The sequence below is a fragment of the Schistocerca serialis genome, chromosome 3 (assembly GCF_023864345.2).
Source record: "Schistocerca serialis cubense isolate TAMUIC-IGC-003099 chromosome 3, iqSchSeri2.2, whole genome shotgun sequence".
Classification (NCBI taxonomy): Eukaryota; Metazoa; Arthropoda; class Insecta; order Orthoptera; family Acrididae; genus Schistocerca; species Schistocerca serialis.
In genome coordinates this window covers 81,753,544-81,770,707 of record NC_064640.1, presented here as the reverse complement: position 1 = coordinate 81,770,707, position 17,164 = coordinate 81,753,544, and the positions used below count along the sequence as shown (strand labels likewise).

Sequence of the window (17,164 nt, the reverse complement as noted above, 5' to 3'; positions counted from 1 at the left end):
AAGATATTTCTTTACTTATACAATGCGAGATTTTACACAAACTTAGTGATGTATCAGATGTATATGACGTTCTGTATGATAAGAAAAAAAATGTAAGGGATGGAAGCACTGAAGTTTTGGAGCTCGATAAACGTATAGTACGAAATCTTCGGAGTTTGGTTTTTTTTAAGCTAGTATAAGCCTGAGACTTTTTTTCAGCTAGTATAAGCCTGAGACTTAACAAGTTTTGAGTCAAGAATGTGGAGAAATCGTGGGGACCATACGCAGTTAGATAATCACTCAGTTACTGCTGTTAAGTAGGTGGTGAGACATTTCTCTGTTGGGTAGAGGCGCGTCGGCTTTCCCTTAAGAGAGCGTAAAAGTAACTTTATCTTCAGCAGACGCTGACTAATCGTAGACATGAGGTGAGTACCGATGAGACAACTGAGTTTGCCTTAACTATACTATTTTATACCAGTCACCGTTAGTATCACGCGTAATGGTGCAATAATTCATTAATTCTTACCTGAATCCGACACAGATGATAGTTTGTTGACAATGTAGCTACGAGGCGCTGGGCGTTGTTAGCGTGCGAGACAGGTATCTGGATTAAATCGACCTGGAAAATGAAAGAAAAACATCGAAACTTGGAGAAAAAATAGCCACACACTGATATAATAGAAATCCTAATACGGAGACTTTCAAAGAAAATTAAGATCTGCGAGAAGAAAATTGCAAATTAAAATTGTTCAGTCTTACTGCGCATATGGAAACCGTCAAGAGTAAGAAAGCGCCTCTCTTGTTCCCACCAAATGTGGTGGTACAACAAGCAGTGGCGGATACAGAAAAACCTCAAGGAGGGCGCACTGAAGATATCTTGAGCTACCTTTACTTTTACCACAGTAAAAAAAATAACCAAGTCACATGCACAGTTTAAGAAAATTTTATTTAAACTGATTGTACGCATATACAAGACAATGCCATATTATGATATAAAAAAGTTACAATTGTGGTTCCCTTCCTCAAATGATGAATTCTATGCGTCTATTCTTCTTGGCAAATTGGTTAATTACGTGTTCAATAGGACAATCAATGTCAGGGTGAGTGTTCAACAGAGCTAAACCATTAAGTCGATACTCCTTCATTGTCGACCTCAGCCATGCCTTTGTACGCCGCAATGTCGAAAAACTTCTTTCTATTGTAGCAATAGATACAGATAGAAAAGCAAATATTTTGTACAGCGTGTGAAAAGTAGGATAGTTAGATCTAGGACAAACAGATAACGCTTGCCTAACAGAATCACGATCATTCACGGCGTTTATGCTCGTTTGCTTGTATTGAAGAATCTCTCCCATTAGTCTCTTTTTAATCACAAAGAGTGATTCTTCTTCAAAGAATGGTAGTTCAGTTAAGCAGTGATTCAATTTATGTGCCAGGTCATTACCGCCATGTTTCAGTAGTTGTGAGGGCAAAAGTATGTTGAATTTTGAATGATAAATATTTTCTTCAGCAAAACGTTCTGTCATGTCAGTCGCAACATGGTCCAGCGTTAGAATAAAAACAGTTCTTTTCCTATACGTCATAGCTTCATCATTATGAACGCAGTTTTCCCTGTGTCTTTGTCTGGCAGTAAGACGAGGAACACTCATCTCCACGTCTAACTATTCCATAACTGCCTTCGCCTCTTCAACAATACTAGCAAACTGGCTATCAGCATTAGTTCTCATGCCGTCGTACACCTTCAGCGTCGAATCTAATTTTGCTTTTTCCATCGCGACGTCCAAGCTAGGGTCTTGTAAGATTTTGCTGACTGGATATGTTATGCTCATAATGTCACTCAGTGTAAACAGACTGATAATAAACTCGCAATTAGTGAGAGCTCGAAGGAGAATATTGGCTTTAGCAGCCGTTGTTCTATCCCTCCAACACTGTATTTCTTTAAGAACTTTGCAAACTGTTCCCAGATCAGTTGCGAATTGAATAACAGCATCATGTCGCTCAACCCATCTCGTTTGACAATGTGACTGCAGTGAGTGTTTTAGATGCCTCTTCAATGTTGCGAACCGCTTGGTAAGTTTCTCACATTTGTAAATTTGCAACTGCGAGAGACCGCGAGGTTGAGCTGATGACTTCAACACGGTGCTACTTGCGCGTTGATAACTTTCTTTATTAACTGACCAACCGTCAGAACCTATACCCACACAGGTCTCCAGTGACAGAGAAAGGCTTTCCATTCTCCTTAGAATCGTAGTACCTAATACTTCACCAGTAACACTACGGTCTTCAACTTGACTCTCTTGAGGTTCATCGTCAATGTTTCCACTACAATCATTGTTTTTATCGATGTCAACGAAACCCATAAATTTTTCGTGTAATTTGCCGTCACCATCAACATATCTTGCAGCTAAACTCAGTTGGGTGATGTGCGCTATGACCGTAGACTCATCGAAGATTATGCTGTAAAAACGAGAAGCTTTGATTTCCTCCAGTATTCTCGATAACATCACTGTTGTACAGCATGAAATAAGTTCGTTAAACGTTGTTTTACTTATGTAAGTGGCGTTCGCTTTAGTGGTCTCAAGGTGATGTTTTAGTTGCAAGTATACAGCGTCAATTCTAAATCCTAGAAGAGCTCTAAAGTTTCTCTCGTGACTCACTATACTTTCACGATCATTTTCATTTTCTAATAGACTGCCACCATCTCTATGTTCCCGCACAGGAATATTTTGCTTTCCATGAAACATGATTTTTTTATTATAGGTACAAGACGGTCTCTGTTTTCCCTAATGCTTTCCATTCTGTGTCTTGACAATTGATTTATGTCGCCAAAAATAACTTTGCATCCGTTGGCGCTTCAACGAGGTACTTGAGCTGAGAATGGATCTCAAGGTCGCCATCTTTACCAGTAAGTTTAGCAAACTTTGTTAGTGGTTCAGTCACAAGTTTCTTGGCGATAATGGATTTCTTTCCTCCAACGATTTATTATTATTCACAAAAATTGAACAGTTAATGCAAAGAAGTCCCTTTTTAACTTGTGAGAACACCAGCCATGGATACTGTTCAAAGTGATTATCGTGCACCTGTCAGCGTTCAACCCGTCCGCTCTTGTTGTGCTCGGAAGTAGGAAAGATATGATCTTTTTCAGGTTTCCTTGGAGCTGTGAGAAGCTTGTGTTTTATATCATCACTAATATTTCCTGATGCTAATGTATCCAAATAATTGCCAATATCCGTGGGATTAAAGGAATCAGTAGATGAACTTTGTCGTGGAAGTTTCAATGAAGTCGTGGGCTCTGCCTATACGTCTAGTGGTGATTTTGCAGCTGAACGGTGACCGGAATCTTCAGATGTTTCTACTTCTCTTTTTCTTATTACATAACGATCCATTTTATTATACTGTTACGACGTAGGTAAATTAGATGCCAATTTTTCTCGAATAAATACTTTATTCGTACTGAAAAATACACTAGTACACTTAGCGCTAAAACACACACGGTCACGCTCCACGTATTTCTAATATGACTAAGCACAACACTGACTGAAGTCCGTGGTAATAGCCAATAATCGCCGTTGTTCACTTCTTATTACTTCCAAGTTATCGCGACGATTGTAACTTTCAAACTGATTAACTGGCAGCGACTCTGCTTCACTTACAGACGTGGCTCGGTTGTTTCGAGAACGCTCGCTGCTAGAATGTTCGCTTCCAGACTTTTATGGACTGTGAACAAATACTTACTGTGAAAGCGACAAGCCATTTCCTGGAAATGGAAAAAAGAACACATTGACACCGGTGTGTCAGACCCACCATACTTGCTCCGGACACTGCGAGAGGGCTGTACAAGCAATGATCACACGCACGGCACAGCGGACACACCAGGAACCGCGGTGTTGGCCGTCGAATGGCGCTAGCTGCGCAGCATTTGTGCACCGCCGCCGTCAGTGTCAGCCAGTTTGCCGTGGCATACGGAGCTCCATCGCAGTCTTTAACACTGGTAGCATGCCGCGACAGCGTGGACGTGAACCGTATGTGCAGTTGACGGACTTTGAGCGAGGGCGTATAGTGGGCATGCGGGAGGCCGGGTGGACGTACCGCCGAATTGCTCAACACGTGGGGCGTGAGGTCTCCACAGTACATCGATGTTGTCGCCAGTGGTCGGCGGAAGGTGCACGTGCCCGTCGACCTGGGACCGGACCGCAGCGACGCACAGATGCACGCCAAGACCGTAGGATCCTACGCAGTGCCGTAGGGAACCGCACCGCCACTTCCCAGCAAATTAGGGACACTGTTGCTCCTGGGGTATCGGCGAGGACCATTCGCAACCGTCTCCATGAAGCTGGGCTACGGTCCCGCACACCGTTAGGCCGTCTTCCGCTCACGCCCCAACATCGTGCAGCCCGCCTCCAGTGGTGTCGCGACAGGCGTGAATGGAGGGACGAATGGAGACGTGTCGTCTTCAGCGATGAGAGTCGCTTCTGCCTTGGTGCCAATGATGGTCGTATGCGTGTTTGGCGCCGTGCAGGTGAGCACCACAATCAGGACTGCATACGACCGAGGCACACAGGGCCAACACCCGGCATCATGGTGTGGGGAGCGATCTCCTACACTGGCCGTACACCACTGGTGATCGTCGAGGGGACACTGAATAGTGCACGGTACATCCAAACCGTCATCGAACCCATCGTTCTACCATTCCTAGACCGGCAAGGGAACTTGCTGTTCCAACAGGACAATGCACGTCCGCATGTATCCCGTGCCACCCAACGTGCTCTAGAAGGTGTAAGTCAACTACCCTGGCCAGCAAGATCTCCGGATCTGTCCCCCATTGAGCATGTTTGGGACTGGATGAAGCGTCGTCTCACGCGGTCTGCACGTCCAGCACGAACGCTGGTCCAACTGAGGCGCCAGGTGGAAATGGCATGGCAAGCCGTTCCACAGGACTACATCCAGCATCTCTACGATCGTCTCCATGGGAGAATAGCAGCCTGCATTGCTGCGAAAGGTGGATATACACTGTACTAGTGCCGACATTGTGCATGCTCTGTTGCCTGTGTCTATGTGCCTGTGGTTCTGTCAGTGTGATCATGTGATGTATCTGACCCCAGGAATGTGTCAATAAAGTTTCCCCTTCCTGGGACAATGAATTCACGGTGTTCTTATTTCAATTTCCAGGAGTGTATAAGGGCAAGTTTTCAATGATGACGTCAACCGGCAATTTACGTGTGTGGAACTTTTATTGTCGATTCAGTTCCTTTCTAATGCATTCGATAGAGGGCCTATATAGTAACAATGCGTTTTTAGAAATCTTCTCGAAAGTCACTATTACCGGAGATATACTCATCAATAGTTTACCATACGTAACTCGTATTACGAGTTAGGTATAGGAAACTAGTGTTATTTTTTTAGTAAAAATATTGTTACGGGTCTCGTAGCATTATTTTTACTGAGAAATTACTATTATTAATACTTCACAATCAACTGATCACTCTCACTCTTGACTAAGCTCCACACTTGCACTTGTTACAGTAGGACTTTTTACTTATTCAGTCTTCAGTCTTACTATTTCTACTTCTGAATGTAAACTAGCTACCTATTCGGTGAATAGTCCGTATATATGACGCTACGTATCGAAGGTTCTCTGTACAAGAAAACAATAGAATATACGCGACTTTTCTCGAACAAATGCCAGACAGAATAACGCATCGAGATCACTAGAATGGCCGCGATTTTTCTTGTAGGTATGTGTTAGCTATGTGCCAGACAGAAATATAAAAAATACGATGACGCGAACGCGCGTGCTACATAGGAAAGTACAACTGCTCGATAGCTCGATTTAGTCGAGTCGACTGACGAAAGAAACGAACGAATAGCGTGCGGGCTGATTGGCACGGTCGACGCGAGTGGCAATGCGGGCGGCCCCAAAAGGGATATGTATCCACCACTGACAACGAGTATAACACTACACTCGCATTCTGGAGTAGTGTTGTTCACAACTCCCTCCAATCATACTTATTAACATTTTCCGTTGTTTACCAGTATCGATTAATGCGACTACTGGCGTGGTTCCTTTGAAAAGGCATCGACTGATTTTCTCCTCCACCCTCCACGAATCCGATCTTTTGCTCAATTTCAATGCGTCATTGGCGGAATAATGAACCAAGTTCTTCCTCTCTTCCCATTTTTTACCTTCCTCAAGCGTAAATGCAAGGAATGGACATGGGGATCATGAGCCGCCATCTCCGAAACAACATTTCGTTAAAATCATTTATACTTTTACACATCTTAATTCAAATTTTTCATTTAAATGTCAGATAACATAATAGCATGAAAGCTAAGCGGTTCGAATATTGTATGCTGAAAAGTAACAAGCTTCGTTTGTCATAGTGTATTTTCCAGTTGCTTACCAGGGGCCTAGCCGAAGTGGATTGGTTTGCGGGCTCTTCGGCTGCCGCAAAGATTCCAGAAAGGAAAAGGCGAAGACTTGCAGGCTGACTGTATCGGTTATCGACAAAATTATGGAGTCGACAGGTAGAAGCAGCAACTACAGTAAGCAGAGTAAGGCAATACAGAAAGGAAAATGATCCTCCATTAAGTAAATAAATAAATAATCAGAAAGAATGACTTTACCGAACGTTGGATGGAAAAACTGATTTTTCCCATTCACAAAATTAGATAGCCATAGTCTGCAGATCTGTGAAATACTGCTAATAGTAACTACACACTTCGATTTAATACGATAAACAGGGTATTTCACAATTCCTGTTACAGGCTTTCAGAGGTTGTAGAGGGGACATAATGGATAAAGTTTTGATAAGTCATCTCAATGTAAGTTATGTTTCAGGATCGGATCACCTTCAAACCTCCCGCTTCAGGGTGCGCACGTAAACTGAGAACCGGGCAAAAGGTATTGGTGAAATTATAGGAAGATTTTCCACTGTTACTCAATCAGCAAACGTCACCGAAACACACATGAAGAAGCAGCATATAGGACAGTACTGTACAGGTCAATTAAAATACCTTCGAACCGAGAAAACATGCAACAGGAAATAAACATAGTGAAACAGATTGTACCTACCAAAACTATGTTGCTTTTATGCTTGACTCAGTGTTAGGCAGAATAAAGAAAGATCCAAATACAAATCACATGACAGAAGATTAAGATAAAAACAAACGCATGTCTAGAATCCTATATGTTGGCACTATATTACAAAAGAGTGCAAATATTCTCAAAAACCGCAGTCTAAAAATTGGGTTCTCTATATCTACTAAGCTATAGTAAAAACTAATGTATAACATGAAATGTAATCATGACCAATATTTAAACTCTGGAATATACAAAATAACTTACCAGGAAAGCTCGATGCTCTACATATAACAAGCAAGCCTAAATTTCAACACCAGGTATACAGAGAATATTAAAGCCTACATACGCAAAAGACACACAACGTCAGCAATAGCCACAGACATACACAATACAGGACATTCATTCGGGAAACTACTCCACAAACTAAATAAAACTCATAAAATTGTTCTGCTGGAGATGTATTCACATTACAAAAAACAATTACGACAAAATATTGACTGAAAAAGTGGAAAATGACTCAATGAATTTCTTCATATGCTTCAACGATGTACAAAAATAGTGACACATAGAAATAAGTACCATTGTAAATATAATGGTCCGGATAACTGAGATAAATGTCCCCTGTACGAAAGGAAACACACTCTGCGGGTGACCTTTAGCATTATCACTGTTGACTACATGTGAAAACATCTTGGTAATTGTTCTTTAAGAACTTTAAATTCCTACGTAGTGCCACAGAAAATCTAAGTGTAAAGTTAGAAGACGTCAAAGAACATGATTTCAATTTTGTAGTCATAGTTAGCAGTGAATGGACTTGATTAAAAGGGAAGAAAGGACAGAATCTTCCGACATAGATGCCATTACAACTTGGCATTAGCTCAGATGGAGGAGGGAAGGAAAGAAATAAGCCATGGTATTGATGTAGTAGACAACCTGCAATGGGACACACTACAAAATAATTGTATTTAGCAAATATGAAGAAACTTAATTAAATTTAAATACCATATTTTATGCATCGTATGAGTTATTATTTAATGTGATCAAAAATTTCCATTGTGATTTCACAATGTGAGATGCCTCAAATTGGCATCGAAGTGCATCGACTCGCGTAGGTGACATGAAATTGTTCAAAAGGAACAGCAGTATCCACGCCATGAACAGATGGCAGGTAGTGAAAAGTTTGATAGCATTTTCTTTTTAATTTTCAGATTGCCTCTAGCTGGCCAGGTGCGACGACTGACTATGTTGAGGAATAAATATGTGGATATGAAAAATAAGGACGTAGAATGTTAACAAAATTTGTTTTATTTAAAAAGCTTTGTTTCTATATAGTGCTTCTCGTTATCATATCCTTCGGTACTGTTCAGAAAAGTGTGCAACGTCATACAAAACGTACTTTCTGTTGGCTGTCAGCGATGAACAAGAGGTTTAAAAAAGCATGCTGAAGGATATTATTCTCTTTGGAAATTCCATCTAGTTCGTACATGAGTGCTTTATAAATCGCTTGACTGTGTAACTGAAATTCACTATAATGACTTGAAAGGTAGGGAAAACTGTTTATACAGGATGCAATGTGTATAAGTCCAGATATTTCTGTTGTTGATTGAGTATAGAGTACTGAAAAATATCAGTATTTACGTTATTTGCAGACTAATAATTATAACTATCACACGTTGTATGTCTTTAGGTTGGGTAGTACCCTCATGTGCAGGTGGCAAGAGCAGGCCATTAATGCTTGTTTTCCCCTCGACAGCAGGTCAGCTGTTGAAGTGTCTATTTGGTGGTTCATTATGGTCACGCATAAAACATCAGCCCATTAAGTTTGTGACATGTTTGGGGGAAGACTGTTCGGTGCAGAGGAAAAACAACCAACACACTGATGTGTGTACATATTAAGGAACCACGTACAAGGATATACACATTACACATTATACATTGTTTAATAAGGAATCACACTTGTTCCCCTGAATCATCCTACCCGATTTGTGTCTCTCACGGTTTTTCTTAATCAATCCAGCAGACTACGGCCGATACCTTTCCATTTCCATACTCATTATTAACGGTTCTATCATGAGGTCAAATCTTATGCTGCCTTCTACAGATGCCAATAAAGTGAAGGCTCTAGATATAGGTCCTGTAGCTACTTGACAGTCTGGTTTGGAATAACGCAGGTGTCTGGTATTGCCACCAAGGATGATGTGCTGAGACTTCTGTTTACACTCGGCTTTAATCTCATCAGCCAAATTTCTGTATTTGCCCATCTTTTCACTACAGATGGTGTGCAAATTACGGGAGTTGCGAACAGTGATGCCTGTCAGGAATGTGATTTACTCAGCTTTATTATTATTATTATTATTATTACTATCGTCAATTCCCCCTTAAGGAGAGCGCCAAGTCACATCCAAAAATCTTTCATATATTCACTGTGTTTCTTCTTTCTCTCTTCTGTCCACTTCTTTCCTGTTTTCTTCTCTTTGTGTGATTGCTGAAGTTTCTGTTTTCTGATTTTTCTCTGTTTATTTTTCCTGTTTCTCATGTCTTCTGTGGAGATGTTTAGTTTCTCGAGGCTTTCCATGGTTTTTCTTTACCCAATTGATTTTCACTATGTTAGTCATCACTGTGTTAAAAATCTTCTTTATTCTGTTTTCGTTCATCCTATGTATATATCCAGAGACCTTTCTGCTTCTTTTCATGATGTTTGTCGCTGTGTCCGTTTGTTCGTACAATTCATTTGTCGGTCTCTTGATCCATATTTTCTCTTTCTGAACTGACCCATAGATCTTTCTCAGTATTTTTTTCTCTTTTTTTCTCCAAATCCTTGATTTTCGTTCTTCCTTTTATTAGTGTTGTTTCTGAGGCATAAAGGGACTCTGGTAAAACTACTGTACTATGGTGTCTTAACTGTTCCATGTTAGTTTATGCTTTTTGTAGTTTTGTGATCCTTTCTTCACTGGATGTAGAGTTGAGTCCTGTTTACTGTATAATCCCTCCCAGGTATTTGAAACTTTCTGCTAGTGTTATCTTTTCACAGTTTATCAGTGGATGAGTATCTGTAGATTTTGTGTCCATGTACTGCGTTTTTTCATGTGGAATCTGTAGTCCTGATTTGGCTGAGATTTCGTATAGTGTCTCTAGAGCTTCTTTGCCTTCTTTTCTGTTATTTGTTATGATGGCTATATCATCAACAAAGGCCAGACATTTTATGTTGTCGGTTCTGACCCTGCGTCTGCCCATCTTTTCTCCACTGACTCCTTGTCCTGATTATTTTCTCCAAAACTGATTTCAACAGAATGGGTGACATGCGCTTTCCCTGTCTCACTCCTGTCTAGATTTCGAATGGTTCCGAGATCTCTCCCATAAACTACACTTTAAATTTTCTTTGTGTTTCATGGATTAGCTTTTCACCTTCATTCTTTTAATGCATTGAACAGTGTTTACCTATTGAGTATTAGCCCTTCTTGAAGTCGGCGAATGCTGTTGTGGAGTTCCTCGACGTTCTCGTTGTTAAAATTGTTCTCACGCATCATATCTGGTAACTACGTGGTCTTCCCATTCTGAACCCTCCTTGGTATTCTCCTATCTGTGGATCTATCTGAGGCTCTAACCGATTAACAGGGCTTTGGATACTATTTTTTATGCCACATTTACTTTTTTTTAGTTTACATGTTGCAAGGGCCTTATCGACTATACGCCTGCTCTATGAGCCTCTTCCACTTCTGCCTGTCCAATGCGCTGTTTGTCCAGTTGCTGTTGCTGTTCATCCTAGTTGTGTCCTCCCGAATGTTATCATGCTATCTGATTCTGGGTCTCCCTGTTCCTCTCGTTCCATCTATTGTTCTGCTGAATGCCATTCTAGGTAGCCTATTCTCTGTCATTCTTGCTATATGGCCTGCCCAATTCAACCTTCTCCTCTTGAGCACTTCGACGATGTTACGGTGTTTGTACAGCCCTCTTAATTCTTCATTTCTTCTTATTCTCCACCCCATGTTATTTTCATCGTATACAGGTCCAAAAATTTTCCTTGGTACTTTTCTTTCGAATATTAACAGTTTTTCTTCATCTTCCTTTCTAAATATAACATCACAGGCATAATGATCGATTGATATAAGCGGATTTTGAAGTTACTGCTAAGTGATCTTTTTCTTAGAATTTTGATGAAACTAAAAAGTGCCTTGTTTGCTGTTGATAAGCAGGCATCTATTTCTATATCTGCTCTGTTGTTATTACTAAAAAGACTCCCTAGGTACTTGAAGTGGTCAACAGTCTTGAAATTGAATCCATCAACAGTCAAATTACTCTGTACTGTTTTCTCTCATTTTTTTGTGGAGGCAGTGTATTAGGGCTGACCTCTATTCTTCTGGTATCTTTGGGTACTTTTTTCCTTTCCCAGATATTTTCAATGATTCTGTGTATTTTGAGTGTAATGGTTTCGTAGTCTAATTTTCAGATTTCAAAATCAATCCATCTTCTCCAAGTGTTCTGTTACTTTTCAATGATTTTATTATTTTCGCGATTTCCTCGCGTGTTGGTGGTTTGAAATCCGGTTAGATTCTGTCTTCTCGAACTGTTAGATTCTATGTCGGTTTATCACAGTTGAGGAGTGTGGCGAAGTATTGGGCTAACATTTCATAGATTTTTTTCGGGTTTATCTCTAGTTTTCCATTTTGTCTTTTGGAGCATAAGCTCGGTAGTTGCTATCCTCTCATACTCTCTCTGAAAGTTCTGTAAAAGTTTTGTGTGTTGCTTTTGTTGAAGTCTTCTTCTAACTCTTTAAACCTGTTGTTTTCAAAAAAATGGTTCAAATGGCTCTGAGCACTATGGGACTTAACTTCTGAGGTGATCAGTCCCCTAGAACTTAGAACTACTTAAACCTAACTAACCTAAGGACATCACACACATCCATGCCCAAGGCAGGATTCGATCCTGCGACCGTAGCGGTCACGCGGTTCCAGACAGTAGCGCCTAGAACCGCTCGGCCACCTCGGCCGGCACCTGTTGTTTTCGTGATCTCTTCTTTCTCTACAAAATATTTTCGACGTGGCCTTCTATATCCTGTTGAATTCTTCCCATTTTTCAGATGTTCTATGACCGTTAAATTTTTTCCAGTCTTGTGTTCTGTCTTCTGTAGCTCTGTCGCATGTCATGTCTCACCATCTGTGTTTACTTTTTCTCGGTGTTTGTCTCAATTTTACCAGTTCTTTCATTTTGTGAGTCAGCTATGTCCAGTCGTTATTGTTGATTTTCTTAATTTTCTCAGTTATTTCTTTCCTATTTAATCAAAGGTACTCTGGGTCTGTTCTGAAAGTTTGGTTTATTCTTTTGATTTGTCTGTTGGGTATAGATTTCTGTTTGATTTGGGGCGAGTGACTATCGAATTCGAAATATCCTTGCCTTGTTCTTACATTCGTAATTCTCTGGCGTTTTTATGGGTGTCGCTATGTGGTCTATCTGTAATTCTCCTAGAGAGTTGTTGTGGTATTTCCAGGTTCGCAGTTTCTCGTGTGGTTTCTGGAATTGCGTTGAATGATTTTGAGATCAAAATTCCTGCAGAACTATATCAGGTTCGCTCCATTCTTGTTTCTCTTATTATGGGCTGTGTGTTCTCCTGTTGTGTCTCTGACTTTTTTTCCCAGCCTAATTAGGCGTTAAAACTCCTAGTAACACTTTTACGTGCTTCTTGGGGATTTTGTTGGTGGTTTCTTCCAGATCTTCCCAGAATTCTTCTAATGTATGTGGGTTTTTCTTGTTGGAATTATTTGTGAGGGCCATGTGCATTGATTAGTGTATAGGTTTTGTTTAACGATCATATCGTGATTGTTGATATTTTTTCTGATGTTGAGGTGGATCCATAATAGAGTCCAGTATCGATTAGTATAGCACAAATCCTGTTACAAAGAGTTTGAGATTTCATCCTGTAAACATTATGGCTGGTCCCCTTCTATATTTTGTAATTTTCTTAGTCAAAGTAGTTCTCATCTGAGAATTGTGTTTCTATTTCCAGAATTTTGATATCGAATTTATCCATGGTGATTGTCAGTTGTTTCAATTCATCTGATCTCAGTAGTGTGTTCATGTAAAATATTCTCTAAGTCTTGAGATTTTTGGGAGGCTCCGAGTCTTCTCCTCATGACATGCTTGATCCTCTGTAATCCAATAATCAGGTCTATTACCCAGTCATACTGACTTGGGTCCAGGATAGCGGATTATTTCCCATTTTTCTGTCATGATTATTGGTTTGTGTTGAGGGTTTGGTAATGAAATCCTAAAGTATTATTATTCTTTCTTTTCTCAGACGTTATGTCTGGTCAAAAATGGAAAGTGACGCGGACCTTGATCAAGCGTGACTTCCTTTTAACTGTACGGTACATGTTACATTGCATTTAGGAACTTTCGGGTAATTGAACATGTATCAATAATTACAGATTTCTGTAGTTGTATATATAAGTTTGGATGTAGCTGTATTGCGTTGATGTACTGGTGGATATTGTGTGGTATGACTCCTGTAGTTGATAGTATAATTGGTATAATGTCAACTTTATCCTGATGCCACATGTCCTTGACTTCCTCAGCCAGTTGGATGTATTTTTCAATTTTTTCTCCTATTTTCTTTCGTATATTTGTTGTATTGGGTATGGATATTTCGATTAGTTGTGTTAATTTCTTCTTTTTATTGGTGAGTATGATTTCAGGTTTGTTATGTGGTGTTGTTTTATCTGTTATAATGGTTCTGTTCCAGAGTAATTTGTATTCATCATTCTCCAGTACATTTTGTGGTGCATACTTGTAAGTGGGAACGTGTTGTTTTATAAGTTTATGTTGTAAGTCAAGCTGTTGATTATTATTATTGTTATTATTATTATTATTCATGTTTGGAACTTACTGCACCACGCGATGTACATCATGAGGGGATCCATATTACTTTCATTCTCTCAGAATGGGCTCTTTTCCGCTCATTAGACCAAGATGTTCTGGCCATCTAGTGTTTCTCTGACAGAACAACTGTCCAGTCGCGGATTTTGTGTCTAAATATCCTCCTATCTGGTATAGAAAATTGTGTGATTACTGCTTCTTTCAGGTATAATTTTACTGCACTAATTCATTTTATTGTCTCAACTTTTGCTTTATTGCAAGTTTCATATAATTCCACAGCCTGTCTAGTTAATCTATTTGGTTCCCTTCTTTTAATATTCACACAAAATTTTACACTGCGCTCTTTCATATCCGAGTACAAGTTGGTATACTTTTTAATTTCTTTATTTGTTCTTAGTCTGTACAGTCACTCTTCAATATTATTTGGGCCTTTAATTTTCCTGATTACTTTTCATTCTCTCTTTTGGATTTATTCAGTTTCTCTCTTCGAGTTTCAAAGAACGTTTCAGCCCCATAAAGACACTCTGATTTAATGGTTGTGTTGTGCCTTAGTTTGGTGTATTTTGAGGAACACTCTGCGTTATAGATGTCTCTTGTAAGCTTGAAAGCAGTTTCCATTTTGTGACAACGAATTTGTGGTCAGTCTTTTCCTGGCCAGTTTCCTGGGTGATTTCGGAACTGAGAAACTCTAACTATTTCTCCATATTTAGTTTTTAGAATTATGAGTGCCAGATTGTTGTTGGACATATTTGGAGCCGTACACTTCCTGCTGATTCTATTAGTTTTTGTATTGTTCACTCAGCTTCATTTATCATTTTGATGTCAGGTCGACTGCGGTAGACTATCAGTTATTATGCTGCGGTTCCAGTAATTTTTGTTTTTTGGTTTTCTCCAACAGCGAATGGATCGTGTCTGTAGTAAGGAGGAAACTCTTTCATTAATTGATTATGTTTTCCCATCTTCTAATGGATTACTTTGGCGACCTCATCCTGCGTTTTCAAATATTCTGTGGGTGTCAAGTTTTTATAATTATTTGTAATTCCTAGTATATTCTCCTCCTGATCCCCACACTTCCTGCACCTGTCATCTTTTGTTTGTTCCTTCTGGATATACGTCCGGTAGTTTCTCGTCTCAGTGACGTGATCTTGTATCACTGTCAGAAATCCCTCAGTTTCTACATGCAAACCAGCGTGCGTCAGCCAATTGATTGATGGTTGCAAATTTATATAATCCCAGCTGAGGTCGTCGGCATATTACCCACCCCCATCTCTTCAACTCCCAGTGGTAACACGTTGTACTCGCATTCAAACACGGTAGTTCAAATCTCCGTCAGATCACCCAGATTTAAGTTTTCTGTGATTAACCTAAATCGCTGAAGGTTAATGCCAGGACACCCCCAATCTCCATACCCATTTTCCCCCAATCTGACTTTGTGCTCCGTCGCTAATGACCCCGTCATCGACGGAACGTCGAATCCGCCCTCCATTCTGTTACACTATATACTGGTGTCAGTTATATGTGTTTCAAACCTTTTGACTCTTCCAGATGTTCATCCCAGTTGGCGTGGTATATAATGTTACTACTGCATAATGGACTGTTGAGTCGTTATTGTGAAAACCCTCCGTCAGATTCCATAGCTATTTTTCGTGTAGCTGCTCATTATCTGTCAGACCTTCCCCACTTCTCACGTGAGATACTCGGCCTTACAGCCGTCGATTTAGATAGGTGAATGTCATACTTCGTCAACCGCGAATATGATGTCTTTTCAAAAATTCCCGTGTTTTCCCTGGATATATTCCAAGTGTGTTTTTGTCCACTTAATGAAGAAGTGCAGGCAGCATTGGAACAGCATATCTATTAAAGATGAGGACGGTGTTAGTTTAGATTTCAACATGCACGAAGGCATGTTGTGAAATATAAAAGCGCCTTACAGCATAATACTTGAAAATAAATAACAAAGTCGTTGTCTAATTTAATTTTAACTCAGTTGTAGGTATGCACTTTTATATTTTACAGCATCATAATGTATTCTATCTCACTAACTTTTTGTTTTCGTTTTTTGCCATTTGGCGGTCTATACAATTTATGTGACCCTTTTGTTGTCACTGTTTGTACTTCTTTATATCTTACTAGATTTTAATCGTTGTCCTTACACATTTCTGGTGCGTATTTAAGCCCCAATTACATAGCTGTTTCAATGTACAACGTATATACATACTGAACTTTTGACTGATTCTTAGTTGCACTCTCATATCAGAGTCATAAACTTTAATTTTTGAGTGTCAGCTATAGCTCTTATGAATACGTGATGTGTGTGACAACAGCTCTGATTATGACGGGTGACGATTGTTTTTCGTTTCTTTATATGCAATTGTAAGATCCCGACTGACAAGTGGATTGTGCGGTCGCAGCACGTGTGCTCAAGTTTCTATTCTATTTTATCTACTAGCGACCACCAGGTTTTTTTGTTTCAACTGCCAGTTGCATTGTACAATGGTACCTTGTAATTTCTGTAACATAGTATTAATTTTTAATAAAGCTACTTCCCTCGTTATATTTTATTGCACTAAGCGCAACTACCTGCCCTTTTGTATCTCTTTGCAAAACTCCCGTTGGAAATATTTTGTACACTTAATTAAAGAAAATATTTCAACTGAAATCATGTGTTCTGACATACAGTAGCGACATCTAGCGTGCCAGAATGGAGGTCTGTCATTCGCCGGTGCACTGGAGTCTAACATGTTTCCTGAAAATGTCAACATGAATGTCGTAGTGGTGCTTGTGTTATGCAACTTTTGTAACTTTGTGACGATGCTTGCGCGGGTAATCATTGTGACAGTGCTATCTATGTACATATAACGATATGATGTTTACTACAGCGCTTCTACTCAGGTATGGAAATGTTTTCATATTCTTCACACAGATTTTTTGATACTGTATTTGTGTTCGTCCCCGCTCTCAATCTTTCACACCTTCTGTGTTCCCACTATCCACCACAACACCTAACTTCCATCTCCATACTTCTCCCTAGCCCTCAGCCACATGCAGGATATTCTCTTCTCCCTAAATACTTCTCTCCCACTGCAGGTACTTCAGATTTTACATTAAAGTGCAGTGCTTCAGTGCCTTCTCCTAAAGAATTTCACCATTTTTCGATGTGTTTTTAAATGTAGATATTTGCTGTTTTTTATGTCCCTCTTTGTTTTTTGAATTTAAGGTAATAAGTTAGTCCTC

At 39.8% G+C, this 17,164-nt stretch overlaps 1 protein-coding gene across 1 annotated transcript in view; it reads right to left on the bottom strand.

Annotated features, from left to right (window-relative positions):
- Nucleotides 1–17,164, bottom strand: part of LOC126470689 (uncharacterized) — a 289,231-nt gene that overhangs the window by 175,900 nt on the left and 96,167 nt on the right. Inside the window, exon 2 of the mRNA XM_050098690.1 lies at nt 506–598. Coding sequence (XP_049954647.1) covers nt 506–598 — 93 coding nt within the window. The remainder of the gene's footprint in view (nt 1–505; nt 599–17,164) is intronic.